Source organism: Ammospiza nelsoni, chromosome 6 (genome assembly GCF_027579445.1).
Source record: "Ammospiza nelsoni isolate bAmmNel1 chromosome 6, bAmmNel1.pri, whole genome shotgun sequence".
Lineage (NCBI taxonomy): Eukaryota > Metazoa > Chordata > Aves > Passeriformes > Passerellidae > Ammospiza > Ammospiza nelsoni.
In genome coordinates, this window is record NC_080638.1 from 31274368 (window position 1) to 31290235 (window position 15868).

At 41.1% G+C, this 15868-nt stretch overlaps 1 protein-coding gene across 1 annotated transcript in view; it reads left to right on the top strand.

Moving 5' to 3' along the window:
• The window catches only part of DCAF5 (DDB1 and CUL4 associated factor 5), a 66968-nt gene extending 58685 nt beyond the window's left edge, over window positions 1–8283 (top strand). Inside the window, exons 8-9 of the mRNA XM_059474378.1 lie at window positions 81–208; window positions 6220–8283. Of these exons, the coding sequence (XP_059330361.1) occupies window positions 81–208; window positions 6220–8031 (1940 nt within the window). The 3' untranslated portion in view covers window positions 8032–8283. The remainder of the gene's footprint in view (window positions 1–80; window positions 209–6219) is intronic.
• Window positions 8284–15868: the final 7585 nt, after the last annotated feature.

A 15868-nucleotide genomic window follows, 5' to 3' on the forward strand; every position in this document is an offset into this window, starting at 1 on the left:
AATAAGACTTTAAATGACTATGACTGAAAGTAATATGAAGATTTAATTCCTCATGTCCACATGTGCTTGTTTTCCCCTAGGTGGCATTGGCAGGGTTGTCAACGGTGCTTTCATGGTATTGAAAGGTCATCGGTCAATTGTAAACCAAGTGAGGTTTAATCCTCACACCTACATGATCTGTTCTTCTGGTGTTGAAAAGATTATAAAGGTAAGATCAGTTACCAGAAAAAATGTTCTTTTAATCTTTCAGGAAAAAATGCTTTGTTCTGCTCAGCATCATTCTGGTCCACACCCACTCTGTCTTCTCTTATTGTTTTACAAAATTTTTTGTCTTGTTTGCTTGGGTGAGTTTGGTTACACTTCTAATGTGATCTCCTACAACTTGTGATATTTTGGTCTAAAATTTAATAAAAGTACCTCCAAAGAGATGAACCTTAGCCTAGACTGACCTGGCAGAATAATGGCTCAGAAGGCCTTCAATATCTTTTGTATGTATTTGTGCACTGAATCAATTCAACATACCTTTTCTGTGACTTCCAGAGGAAGAACTCTTAATACCCTGCACAACATCTTTCTGAATCCTTTAACAATGTACAGTATTTTTAGAAAGTTTTTATCTTTTTCTGTGGAACTGAAAGAGATAAGAAATTTTGTTAGGTTCTGAAATTTTCTTTCCTTAAGGAAAGACAGTCAATATTGTGGGAGCAAGGCAAAACCAGTTTTGTTATTTGAGGGTTGGGAAGGCAAAGGATTATGCTACAGTAATGTGATTTGCATTCTGCTGCCATAGATATTTTGCTATAATTTAGGTCTACCAACAGTGTAGAAAAAACCACAACCATTTAATTTTGAAGTAGGATAAAAAGAACTGCTGTTGATCCCAACTATTTGTTGAATGACTTCATAAAAGTCTTACCTGTATATGGCTATAAATAATGTTGTTAGAATACTGTAAATGCTTTTGTCAGGTACAAGCTGACAGCATGAACTTGTCCTGCAAAGGAGTGTTTTAGTGATGTACAAGTTATGGACCAGAACTGACCCAAAATCCTGGGACCATGGCTCAATACCCCGCTGCATTGCTTGTTTTACAGCTAGTGTCAGCATTTGGATTCTGACTTTCAGTTCAGCTTTTTCCTTCTCTTCTGTCCTCCCCTGGTACTGCAGTCCTTTTCTCTTCATCTCTGCTGCCTGCCTGACAGGTTTGATCACAAATATATTAAATACAGGCTTTGAACAAAAGTGCATTGAACAGTCTTAGCAGCTCAGTGATTTTTCAATTTCCAAGCAGTCAAACAGCCACTGTTTTAACAACAGTTTTGCCAGAGGCATTTCTTTTTTTTGCTTTGGGAATTTGATTCATGCAGCCTGAATTCTCCCTTTTGGATTCTAGATCTGCTGACCCTTCACCCTGTGAATCCTTCCTGCATGAGTGTGCTTAGACTGTTGGATTAGCATTGGTACAAACATCCCCTGTGTTGCTTTTGTGTACTTCTGCTAGGGTTTTGGCAGGGCATGTTTTTTGCCTAGTGATTAAAAGGTTAGTTTGATTAAGGCTGCAGTCACAGGTTGTGCAACTCTTTAAAAGACACCTCTGCTTGAGTGCTTCCTTAGAAGAGAACTCCTGTGGTGTCAATTTGTGTGCAGTGGAACTTGGGCAGCTGCTTTGAAGGAACTGAATTCCCCAGACATTTCAAGCTAGAAACAAATTAAGGGAAAGGTGTTTAATGTATTAAGTTTATTGGCCAGCCAGAACTTCTTACCCTTTTTTTGTGTGTCCTTTTGTCTCAGCTCGTAATGTGCCTTGTTTGGGGCTCAGGTTGTTCCAGTGCTCATCTCTTCATTCTCTAAAGGTGATTTCACTCTCTAAAGATACTGCTTCAGTGCACAGCAGTTTGCAGGTGACTGTATAAAGGTGGTTTCTTCTTCATTTCAGCCACTTCTGTGGGTAGGTTGGAGATGAGTAACTGCCACTAGCAGAAGGGCAAGACAGGAAAAACAGCACCAGGGGGGCCATTTATTGCATTAAAAACTGCTGGGAACACAAGTTTTTCTTTTGCATGGCTATATTTCTTTCCCCTATATAAGTGCTTGATGTGCTTGCTCAGAGAAATTGAGGTGACAGGAGAAAGAACCATAAATAAAAATCATAGTTAATTTTTTATGTTTTCTTATTTTATTCCTTTTTGTTTATTTGTTTCAATCACTTGCTTAAAAAATGTCCCTCTTTTTATTATCCCTCAAGTACCTTCTAAAACCCTTTCTGGAATTAAATCACAGAAGATAACTTCACTGTGGTTGGTTGCAATTGAAGAAACCATTGTAGAGACATGGTCATGTGCTAAAAATGTGGATGCAAGTAGTTGTTTGTCTGAGCTCTTAATTTTTAGAGTAGCTGGCCTAAATTTAGTACTTCAAGAAGGGAGGAACTGATAGCAGCACCATCAAGCTATTCAATAATTACATGAGCTTCTATCAACACATTTGCTATTTTAATGCTGATTGCAAATGAGATACAAATTCATCTCAGGCCTACAGAAAAGAGTAGTATTGACAAAGATGATTTTGATGTTTGTGGTTATGTTTTTTTTGCTTTAGTTTTATTTTGTTGTAAAGCACCCTCAATAATACAATTCAGTAATTCGATGGTTTAGGGTTTGATTTCTGCTGGGACCCAACAGTCTCATTAACAGAAGATATTTGGAGCCCTGACTCCAGCCAGTGTGTGGTGGACACATCAACCCAGATGAACTGTTCATTGCCCTTCATTCACTAAACTTCAGTAAAATTGTATGAAGAAGTACAGCTGCAAACTAAAATAGTCATTTGCATCAAGCACTTACCAAAAGGGCTAAAGCAATATTAAACAGAAAAATACCACTTTGCCCTCAGTTAAGTGTGCAAGACATTGGGATGTGCTGGCAGGAAAACAGATTGCATTGCAGAAGAAATAAATGTGACATTCCCCCTGATGTGTTGGGCTTAGAGGAGGGCTATGGGGAATTATGCAGTTAGGAGACAGTTCCAGGAAAGATAAAAATAGATTAAATACATAACAATTTTCAGAAAAAAAATTCTGATTTGTATTGAAAATGGAGTATTGTGTAACAGCACAACTGTTGTGGGTCCCATTTGTTTAAAAATTGTAAGTGTGTTGAAGATAAAGTCTATTTGCACACGTTGCTATGGTGACGGATTAATGTCATTGTGACTATCTGCCTCTGCCTAATCAGATAATCTAATATAAGTGGTTTTAATTATTCTCACGCTACAGGCATAACTTCTTTTTTGTTTTAAAATTTGGGGGTTTGCCACCCTGGAATACAAGTAATTCAAAGATGCTGTCAGTAGATATCTATTGAAGAAGAGAAGCAGTTTTATATTCTCATTTTCTGTTATTGTTCCTATTTTTATCTCTGTACTCAGGTCATCAGTGAGTAATATTCATCTCCTTAATCTTCTGACAGAGAAAGAACTTCTTAATATATTGTTGCTTTAGAGGGTTGATTTGCCAACTTATTTTCTCCAGTTTGATCACATTATTCCTCAACATGGCATCAGTCAGAGGATGAGAAAAAGGCAAAGGCATTCCATTTACAAAGAAGCCCATTTCAGATGCCACAGAGAGCACTGGATCAGTTGATAGCAATTTAAAGACTTCCCCTTCTGCCAAGGATAGATTCCTAGTCTGATTTCTTTCTGTGACTCTGGCAGGCCTTCACACTCCCTCATAACAAAATATCTAAAATGCAGGGATATCATTCTCCAGAGACAACTGATCCCATACAAACAAGGTATTCATCCTGAATTCCCTTGACTTCTCTTTATTACTTACTTCTCTGTGAACAAATCTCTCTTGGAAGGGAAGGCCTCACTGTGGACTCTTTGTAGCTGTTTTTTTCTATATTTTATACTGCTCTGGTTGTGCTGATGCTTGCAGGGAGAGCAGAAAGATGTGGTGGTGCTACCAAGGATGTAGACTATCTCTGTGCATGCTTTTATGTACCTTTTTAGATTAATTTCATGACAAACAGACCTTTCTCAGAGAGACTTCAGAGCAGACTACCTCTCCTCCACTTATATTGGTTCATACCAGATCTAAGCATTTTCTAATTCTCTTGCTTAAAAAATAAAAAAAGCCTTTCTAAAGCCTAGTGATCAGTCTAACACTGCTAAGATTATTTGAGGAAGGGGGCAAGCCAGCCTGCCTGTCTAAGCAAGTAGAGTTCTATTTTTCTATTAAAAAACATTATGTATCCACAAATCAATCTCTCTCATGGATTCATTGAGATAATGGTCTTTCCTATGTTGTCTTTAGGAAGTGGAGCCTGGGAAATTGAGGATGAAGAGTGATTCTTTCTGTTCTCTTGAGTAGTTCAAAATAGTTTGGTTGCTGAAATTCTGTATATAGTAGGCTTAGACTGGGTTTTGTTATCTTCATCCAAACATGATGCTTGTCTTTTGGGTTATGTGTCTAGTGAGTGCAGTGCTGGAACTAAGCAACAAAGAACTGTCTTCATTCTGGTTTCAAGTGTCATATTAAAGAACTGCACTGGGAGAGAATTTGGTGAAGTATTGCAAATAATAAAAAAGCAATTAAATACCAATAACAAATATACCTTGATGTTGAGATCTTCCTAGAAACAGCCTGATGTAACACAATATAAAGTTCCTTTCCCTTTGCTCTGAAAGGCAGCTTGATGATTGTCTGCAGAAGAAAGTATATCTACAGCTTTTTAATTTTTGAATAGTGTTTCTTTTATCAATCTAGCCAGATCATATGTGGAAGCTCTGTTAACCATAAATTACAGAGAATGCAAAGTAAAAGCTTTTAAATTTGGGAGATTTCCAGAAAAAAGTTTACTTGTTCATCTTAAATCCAGCTGTTCTGGACAAATAGTTGCAAGGTAATTTATTTCATTTTGCTTCAATTATTAAAGGTGTATGGTTTTTTGGTACACTGTTGAAAATTTCAGTGAACACAGAGTAATTGGCATTGTTGTGGGCGTTTCTTATGTTGCTTGTTGTGGTAGAATCAGGTTATGTTGTGTGTGTTAATTAGGCATCTGTAAGATGAGTGCTGATTATGTCATTTATACGTGCAAACACTTTTTGTTAGCAGTTTTGTCTTTTGGAACAAAACTTAATTAATTTCTATTGGGAAAATTCTTAGACTTTTTTTCCAAACACTATCCCAAAAGTCCAACCTGGTATAGAGAGCTGAGTATAGAGAGCAGGTCTTTTATAAGCAGAACATTAAGGCATTGTTGTAGATAAGATACATAGTGGCTCTGCTTACAGTAAGGCATTGCTCATTCCATTAACCATTGATCCAAAGTGATAGAGGTTGTCCATAGAATGTCATAATCACATTGCCCTCAAATCTGTGAGTAAATCTGAGAAGGATGAGGACATCCAACTATTATGTTTGCTATGGATTACCAGTTTTTTAGGGATATTGGTAGAACTTCTATTGGAGCTTTTTTTCCCCTTTTCCTCTCCATACCAGGAAAATTGACTGAAGGACAGATGGACAGCATAGTCAAGACTGTTGCTGTTGGTGCAATCAGTAGACTTCAACAGTAGCTTTCAGTAAAAATCTTCAAACTCTTCACCTATTAAAAGTGCTGCTGTGTCTTCAGAGGATGTTGGAAGATTTCTTTTCTTTGTAACTGTTTCCTGAAGGGAGTAGTGCAGCTCTACTTTTCACCTCCATGCATTCAACTCCCTGCCTGCTGATCAGGTGGGATTGACTACGTAGCTGGATGAAATGTTACTCTACACCACTAGCACCAGCAACTCTAGTTTCCTGGGAAACAAGTGCCTTCATTAGTGCTAAGACTGTATTGTAGGCAACAAACTATTCTTACTGCTAGTGAGTAAGCATTCCTTATTACATAAAAATAGAGCCCTGCAATTTGGGAGAAATTATCACACAATGAATTACCAAAATTATGGATAATTTGCAGTGTGAGAGCTTTTATATTCTGTATGGGTGAAGTAAATGCAGAAAAACCACATTTGTGAAGGGGAAGAAAAAAATCCTACAGCTCTGTAATACTTGTAAGTATGGTACAGAGGAATAAAAATTAATAAAAACAATCTGTGACCTGCAGTTATTCTGGGTATTTGAGCTACTGTTCCATTTCAAATGCTTATAACAGTTTATGAATTCAAATATATATGTTTGGTGTTTTTTTTTTTTATTTTCTGTTACAGATCTGGAGTCCTTACAAGCAGCCTGACTGCACAGGGGACCTGGATGGTAGAATTGAGGATGACTCGCGTTGCCTCTACACTCATGAAGAGTACATCAGTCTTGTGTTGAACAGTGGAAGTGGTTTGTCCCATGATTATGCCAACCAATCAGTCCAGGAAGATCCACGGATGATGGCCTTCTTTGACTCTCTGGTGCGCAGGGAGATCGAGGGCTGGAGTTCTGATTCAGACAGCGACCTCAGCGAGAGCACAATTCTGCAGCTCCATGCAGGAGTGAGTGAACGCTCCGCTTACAGCGAGTCCGAGTCCTCCACCTCTCTGCATCACTCCCCACCACACGTGGCTGAAGAGTCTGAAGAAACTGCCTATAACTTACGGGCCTTAAGATCAACTGCATCCCCCTCAGCCAGAGAAGACATGGCTTCCCGTCAGCAGAGGCTCTCTGCACTGAGAAAGTATCAGGACAAACGTCTCCTGGCCCTTTCCAATGAGTCTGACTCTGATGACAATACCTGTGAGGCAGAACTAGATACAGACCTTTTCCCACGGCCACCATCTCCGAGTCCTGAGGAGAACGAATCCAGCAGCTCCAGCAGCAGCAGCAGCAGTACAGAAGATGAAGAGGAGCTGAACGAAAGACGCACGTCGATGAGGCAGCGCAATGCACTGAGGCGCCGACAGAAGGTGCAAAAGGAGGAAAGGACTAGCACTAACACAGAGAGTGTAACCCCTTACATAGGTGAGGACATATATGATTACCCCCAGATCAAAGTAGATGATCTTTCTTCCTCTCCAGCTTCTTCACCAGAAAGGAATTCAGCCAACAAAGAAGTTCTTAAAGAAAGGACGTCCCCTTGTTCAGACAGTGAATCAGTGGAGAGAAAGATTTACAAAGCTTACAAATGGCTTCATTATTCTTACATATCATATTCAGCTAGTAAAGATGGTGAATCCTCTAGAGGAGATGGAGAAAGTGATGAAGGGAAACCAGGAACTAGTGGAAGGCACAGTGCAACGCGCTTGCTAACTAAGGAAGATGCTAGGAACTCAAGTTCAGTAGTTCCTCAGGGTTCCTCAGCTCTTTCTGCTGAAAACCACAAGAGAGAAAATTTAAAAGAATGTGGTGGGATAGAAAATTCTAGTAATGGTCAAGCTCATGAATGTGACAATCAGCGGTGGATGGAGGGTCAAGAAAACACATCAGAAGACACGAGCAGTGGAGGTGTAGAGCATTCTTTTGAGACGAAAAAGCTCAATGGTAAAGCTAACTGCAAAGGGCTAAATAGCTGTACCGAAGAACCTTGCATTCAGGCCACAGGACTTGTGGAACAGAAAAATAGTCAGAACTGTCAACCAGCACCAAGCCATCACTCACTGGTCCCTCCATTCTCCGCTGTTGCCATCTGTAGCATGTCAGGTCACTGCTCCAGAAACCAGACTGATGGCAGTGAGGAGAGGAGCTTAGACCCCTCCTGTGTTAACCACAATAATGGCCACTTGCATCTTCACCCTTCATGCTTCAACAACGGACAGAGTTTTGGAGAGCAGGAGTCTGTGACGCAAGGACTACAGATGCACTCAAATGCTGATAATGGCAACCTTGTACAGGTGGGTGTGACCTTGCACAGAGACTGCTGCCTGTCTGAAATGGACTCCAACAGCTACAATGTGAGCACAAGAGAGGATACTGCTGACCTGCATCCTGCGGGCAGTGAGAGCACTCAATCTCTTGGAGGACTGAAAAGACACAGAGCGGAGTTGGAAGATGCAGATTCAGAGAGTTCATCCTTAGAAAAGAAGTTAAAAACATGATAAATGCAAATGTCTGTCGTAGTGTGCACTCTCTCAGAAAGAAAAGGAAAAAGAAAGTATTAAAGGCACATAGAGCTTGGGTCTGAAACATTGCGTTTGATTCTCCATTCCATTCTTCAGTGGGTCTGTTTTAGATTGCCAGTGGTTCATGCTGTATAAAAATCCAACTTGCTCCTTAATGAGACTGAGTCTAGTGTACCCATACAAGGTTCTGTTTAAAGTAAATCCTTATTAAGATGGTTGACTGAATAATTCTTGTGTGAACATGTGTCATTTGTTCAGCCAGCCAACCAGGATAACTCCTTTAAAGCCTAATTGTTCTTCTGAAGAGGAAGTTTTCCATACTGACACTACATATTGCAGGCTGAAGAATGGTGGAATTAGATCACATTGCTGGTAGATCACACAATTAGGGTGTGTTTCTTATTGAGGAAAACAGGGAAGAAGTGTTTCTGGGCCCTTTATTCTGCTTCAGAAAGTAAAGAAATGCAACCATTAGGGAGGATATTTTCAGAACTGGATGGTATCTTCAGAGATGATACTTCATAAAGCACTTCTGATACAGTTCAGTGACATTTTTTTATGCCAACAGAAAAGCTATAGGAAATGAGCCTCTTTCCAAAATCAACTTTAGACTGTTCCCATGGTGACATTCAATTTTGTGGGCTTTTTTAAAGAAAAGAGCTGAATAACACAGTGTCATCACTATATAGAAATATGACTGTTGGCAAGAGGCAGGTATTATGCTGTAGACCTCATTCTAACCAAGGACTTTTAAAAATCAGGCATTGAAACATGCCTTTCTGTGATCTTAACACAAAGACATTCTTCTTCCTCATCATCATTATTATTATTAAGAATATGGTTCTGGGTGTTGGAATATGTCTTGGTTCTTCCCACCCTTCCACCATGTTCTTACTTTTGGGAAGCAGTAAGCCAAACAGAAAATAGCTGAAGTATGGATAATATAACTGATTCATGTTCACAGCAACATTTGGTAAAGTCTGAAAAATGCTTTTTTAGCAGTTTTTGCCGCCCAAAAAAGGTTGGGGTTGCAGATTTGGGTTGGTTTTCCACCACTGTGCTGCTAATATTTGAAACTGGACATGGGTAGATGTATTCAGCAGAGTTCTGCATATAAGGGAGAGCTTCAGAGAACCATCCCCACATGTGGGGAGCCTGGGTCTTCAAGTCTGGCAATCAGAACTTGAAAAGAGAACAGCTCTTCCTGCCAAGAACTGGAGTACTCTGTAGTGGACAGAGAAGTTTCTTACCAGGGCACTGTTGAATGGAGTATCTGGTAAGTCATCTCAATTCTGGCATGTGGAACTGGTGGAATTACTCTTGCTTCCCTAGAAACAAGCTAAGAGTAGTCACTGTGTGAAGGGAAAACAAACCATCTATACAGGACACAAAAACTACATCTATGTGCAACAGAGGAAGAGGCTTCTTTGGACCCCAGTCACTTTCAAAGGCTTTCAAGCCCATTGCTGACGAAGGGTTAGTTTATTTTAAGGAATTGGAAGTGTTTGCTTTCAATACAGTAGCAGTACATTGCTGTAGAGCAGTGGCCTCAGAATAATTATTTCATATCCACAACTCTTTAGGTACCTTAGGAAAGTAGGAAAAAGCCCTGTTAAAACATGATGAAAGTGAAGGAGCACTTCAGAAGGGATGCTGTGAGGGATATGTGTGGGAGGGAGAGTGAGGAACATGACCTGAAACATTGTCTTACAACTATTGTAAGTAGTCTGTCACAGGCTGTCTGCCCACACTGGGCCTGCCTTTCTAGGTGAGAAAGGCAAAGGGATGTTTGCAAACACAGGCAAAAGTGGCAATAAGAGCAAGCTCTGATACATTGTTACCTTACTGAAAAAATTGTTCTGTACTTACTATATTGTACATCCCTGCAATCAAGATCACTATAGGAGTGTTTTCACTAGTTGTACAAACATCTTACTGCAAATTCTGGGGTTTAGCCGAGATCTTGGTGTTGCCAAGTCAAAACTTTATGCTTTAAAAGTTCTTTACATTTGAAAATTTTCTCATCCCTCACTTCTAGTGAAGGAGGATCTCTACTCTTCTTTGACATGGTTGTCTTTTCCTGGTGTTCTCCCAAATGCCTGGTGGTCTCACTTTCTGTTTCTTTTGTTTGTTTTAAAAAGAAGAATAAAAGCTCCCAGAATTGGTGTTCCAGAATCACAGAATGGGTAAGGTTGGAAGAGACCACTGGAGGTCATCTAATCCAACCTCCCTGCTCCTGTACAGGCTCTGGGCTTAAAGGATTGCCGTGGTTTCCCCATAGACAACCTCCCATGCTGTCTGCATTCTTGTTATTTCTAGTTTCTGTCGGGCAGGAGGAGGAAGGCAAGCTATAATCTTTGCCTTCTGTTCACAGGAAATTTCAGTGCACACAAGAACTGCAGCTTCTGAAGCAGTGCATTCACCTCCTCACATAAATAAACATTATAAGCATTAGGCAGCTCCATTATGTGGTAAAGAGCCCCAAAAAAAGCAAGCCAGGAGGCAGCAGCATGTCCCTTCCAGGGAGCCAGCACTGAGAAGAGGTGCTCTGTGCAGGTTGCTTCACTCTCTCACTGATCCTGTGTATTTGCTCTCCACCCCCACATTGCTCGTCCTGCTGTGTGCCCACAGTTTCCATCTGAGTTTTGCTGTGTACTTGGAATTGTCACTCCCTACTTCTGAGGAAAGAGTAAACTGTTGGGTGGAAAATCTTACTAATTTATCGGAATAGATTTTACCTTCACTAATAATCTGCCGTGTACTTAAACCCAAAAAGGTTGTGTAAATATTGAACTACCCTGTTAGTCACTATTTGCTTACCATGCAGCTTGTTATGGCAGGAAATTTGCAAGTCCACCTTGTACAGTTCATGTCCAGAGAACCTTACCAGTGGGGAAGAAAAACCCTCCCTTACACCTCCCCAGAACATGTTAGACAGAGAAATACTGATTTTTTAAACCAAGTTCTTTCTTCTATTTCTACAAGGTCACAGACTGTATTTGCTTATTTCAGCTTTCTCTGTTTAAAGCTGACTCTTCCTCTGAAGAGCAAGCATGAGGCTTGTCTGGCCTGGGGTATTAGCTGCTTGTAGAGATGCAGGAGGATATGAGACCTATCAACCAAAGTTCATCTGAGGTTTTTCCAGCTCTCCAGTGAACATTTAACCAAAGCTGGTGAGTCTTCTCCAAGGTGGCTCAATGGAGATGACACTTTGCTGTTTAGAAGCAGCTTTCACAGACTGAGCATGAGCAGAAAGACACAGCTGCCTGGAGAAGGCAAGAGCACAGGTTTTTACCAGTTGCTTGCAGGAAATTCTGAAATCCAGTCTGTTTCAGCTGGAGTAATTAATGGGAAGGACAACTTATTTCAGAACCTTTTCTCTAAAATTTGCAGTGGATTTTTTCCTGCTAAGTTTCATAATAGAATAAGTGATTGAAATACGATCCTAATCTCTGCTTATAACCTATGTCACTTGGTAGCTGGGAAATTACTATTCCTCAAACATATATAGCAGATAAATGTGGTTAGGTTCTCTTCTGAGGTCTTGTACTTGCCTGCATTGTCACATTCTTGTGGTCTCTTGCTCACTGTGGCCATCACAAGCGGATGTGGCCTGATATTACTGAAGTCTTGGGCTGCTTTCATTTGCAGTTAATTTATTTTGCTGTTTGTGGAAGAGAGCTAGACCAGATTGTTGTTATTACCTCATTGAGTTAAAATGCTCTGTATTAGTGAGTTTTCATCTCCTTTTTACAGGCACTGGTACTGGCAGAGGTTGTACCCTGTACACCAGATGCTTTCTCTCATTTTGAGCCGCTCAGATTATCTGTGTGTCTTTGTCAGACCTGGGAAGCAGGATCTTGAGAGTACCAGAGAAATGCAAATAGCTGCAACAGCTGAATTACTGTGTGCACTTGCACATGGTTCTTCAGGAATTCTTCAATAAACTAATCCTAGCACATAATTTATAAAACACATCAGCACACTTCTGCAGCTGTGTCAGGATGCACTAATTAGCCCAGCTAATGCTCTGCTCTTAGGAGCAAGAACTCTGTTTCAAACATCTGAGAAAATGGCAATTCTCTAGGGGGAAAAAAAAGAGAAGAAAAAAACCACCACCACCCCCCTCTCAGTAGAAAACCCAAACCAACATCCCACTGGTTATAGCAGGCTCCAAGTTTGCCAGTTTTCTTCAGTGGTTGTGCAGATCAAAAGCAAAGAAATCCCAGATGTCAGTGTGCTCTGTGATCAGAGGAAATAATTTTAATTTGGTGTTTCTACTTCACCTGATTGAAGTCAAGAACTTGAACTTGGGCTTCCTACCTTTCACTTGAGCATCCAATGCATCAGCCTACTGTGTTATTCAGGATGGGGTTTGTTCCTCTTTTGTCTGGAATGCAAAGGCAAAAGGAAATAGAAACAGTTCCTTCCACAGTTCCTGAGTTCCAACACACAAACACCTGGAGCAGAGCCTTGAGCCCAGCCCTGCTGGTTTATGGTTTGGTGAGAAATTGCTGGAGGACCTTTTCTCCTTTCTCCACCTTGTGTGATCTCTGTTCCAGGGAGCAGATGGAGATGCTGACACAGCTCTGTGTTTAGCATTGTCTTGAATGTTGGGAGAATGGTCCTTTCCAAAGTGGGTGGTGTGGGTATGATTTTTTAAAATGTTCTTATTTTGTTGTAGACACATAATACCTACCTCCTGAGCTGACTGGCCAAGTCAGTGAGCTATTTGTTCTGGGATATGGCTGGCAAGCTCAGCTTTTCTGTCTCAGGGATATTTTCCCATTAAGTTCTAGTCCTTCATGGTCTCATCAGCAGCTCTGGCATTGCTTTGCATATGTAGGTTGGCACTGTTGCAGCTTTCAGAGCTGATCAGAGTTGTGCCTTTGCTGAAGCTGCTGTTTGCACTTTGGCTGCTTGGAGCTATGTTGTGCAGATGAGTAAAACTGCTCCTATAACCACCAAAAAATGCCAGTATTGGAACTTTTGAAGAGGAAGCAGGTCCATTGCAGATGGGCAGTGCCTCTGCCTAGCACTTCTGTGATTGGATGCTACAGGAGTTGCAGGTTTCCAGGTGTAATGTAGTCCCAGGACTGTATTTTACTTCACAAACCACAGCTACTTATTAGCAGCATTAACGGCTCCTAGGTACCTCCAGGGCTCACCTTCTGGCCATTCCTAAATGGTCAAACCACATGATCTTTGGGAAGGTGCTACGTGTCAGTGTCCTGCTTCCAGAATAAAGGCTGAAACAAAAGTTGCTTCAAGGAAAGCCTAATGCATATTTTCAAAGAGCTTTGGCTTTAATTCAGCATTTGAGGTTAAGTACTCATGAGATACGTTTTGAACTCTTTAAAATTTGGCTGTGTGGCAGAAAAGAAAAACAGCATTCAGAGCTTCAGAACCGAATTCTGTCAGGAAATACGAAAGGAGTCGAAATGTATTTAAAAACAAACAAACAAGCCCCTCATACCCAATTAGATTTTGAATAGAAGTTCATTGCCTGCTTCAAAGAGTGACTTCTAAAAGTCTGAGCAATAAGTTAACAGAATTGACTTCTCACTCTTGAGTTTGACAGCTCAAACCCACTGATCTGAAGAAGGCAGAAAGTCACAGCCAGGCCTCACATCGCTCTCCTGACGGGCCTGCCACACGTTACCCAGTCAGGGTCCCTCTTCCACAGGCAGCCAGCGTGGCTGTCAGCAGCAAGGCTGCCCCAGGCTCTGCCCAGCTGATTCTGTCTTGTTTTAACAGCAGCTGTCTGGTTTAGATTCATATTGTCTGGGATGTGCTGAAGAAAACCCAAAGTGCTTTCCTCTAAGATCTTAGTTGATGTCTGCCTTTGGATCTTGGAGGGAAGGTCTGGGGCTGTGTTTCAGGGTGATCTTTATGCAGCCTATTAAAATGAGGAAAATAAATGCATCCTTGCAGGAGGAACAGAGGAGTACAAAACATGAGCCTCCTCTGACTTCTCTTTCCCTTCCTGAGATTTCTACGTCTCCTCCAGGAGTCTTGTACAATTTTCTCGTCTCTAGAACCTGGAGAGACTTCCAGTGTTGGGTAGCTAGAAAGCAAAAAGTGAAACTTCATAGCTCTGCTTCAGTGACACTTCCAGTATATTATGGCCAGACCTGGCATTTCCTGGCTTGGAATTATATCCTTGAACACAATTTTCTCCAAAGCATGAACAAAGTCTGTTTCCCACATATCCAAGCTTTGGAGGGAGAGAAAGGAAAGATGGTCTAAGCTCCAACAGTCTTGGAATTAAAGGATGTACATGTTTAAAGCTGGCTATAAGCCCCCTATTCCCAAAGTTTGTATTACACACACACCCCCCAACTCTGCAGTGCACTTATCTGCGTGCAGGGATAACAACAGCAGAAGTTCTGCATCTCCTTTAATTCAGGGACTGAGGGTGCTCCAGTCTGTCCGACAGGGCAGATCTCTAGTCTTTCCATAAATAAGCTTTTTTTAGCTCGTACATGTTTCTGATGATGTGGAAGATTTATTTTTGATCTGGGAAAGTCTGTAGCAATGTTTTGAATTCCTGAATGGCTGACTGAATGATAATCTATCTGAGGAACACTGGAAGCAATTTGCAGCCTTAGATGGAGATTTTTATTTACTTACACATACTTTTAAAGTCAAAACTTTTGCAGTTCGTCATCTAACACAAGGGCTCTTCACCTTTCATCTCCCCTCTGTTTTCCAGCTTTCTTCTTCCCTCCACTAATGATACAGATGCAAAAGGTACAGATCATTTGTGACCCATCTGCCCAACAGTTAATGAACCTGCTGGGACAGTAGACCATCTTGCTAGAGACACACAAATAGCAGCAGACAGCAGGAAAAATGGCTCATTAATCTATGCTCTGAAGTTGAAAATCTGCAAAAACATGGGAAGGTCTCAGTCTGAGTGACACATCTTGAGGTCTCCTACAGCTAGGCCTGAAATACCTTTGATGTTTCTCCAATTTTATGCTATAGTCTCCAAAGCCAGTGTTTGTTTCCAGCCCAAGGGTAAGCCTACTCTAATCTTACTCTTGCCAGATGAAAATTATTTCAGAACTTAAAGTCGGTGTATTGCTTAGCTGATTACATTTCTGAAGTTTAAACCAAATTAAATACTCAGCTGATCATAGTATACAATTATACTGCCTAAAGGGAAGGATTTAATTTGTCTACAGCTGGGAAACAAAAAAACCAACCCAACCAAGCAAACAAAAAATCCCCAAATATTTTAAACTACAAACTCTGAGTAAAAAGGAAGCTGATGGTTGCATAAGCAGCTGAGATCTGCTAGTAGGAAACTGCTGCAGAGGGGAAACCTCCAGGACAGAGGCAGGCAGTCCTGTGCTGTTCAACTTCCTGTGTGCCAGTTCAGCTTCCAAAGCCCATGGAAAGCTGATGCGTTTGTACTTGTTGACTCAAAAGGAAAGCCCCAAAAGGAGCAGCAGGAGTGTTTGGTGGTACCAGGCTCAAAGAGGGGTGCTGTGACTCCTCCTGTCATCAGTGGCTAGTGAGGGAGCAGAATCACAGCATGGTTTGGGCTAGAAGGGACCTTAAAGATCATCTCATTCCAATCCCCTTGCCATGGCCTGGGACACCTTCCACCAGACCAGGCTGCTCAAACCCCCATCCAACCTGGCCTTGAACACCTCCTGGGATGGGACATCCACAAATTCTCTGGGCAACATGCTCCAGTGCCTCACTACCCTCACAGTAAAGAACTTCTTCCTAATATCTAATCCAAACCTACCTTCCTTCAGGTGAAAGCCATTACTCCTTGTCCCATCACTACATGCCCTTG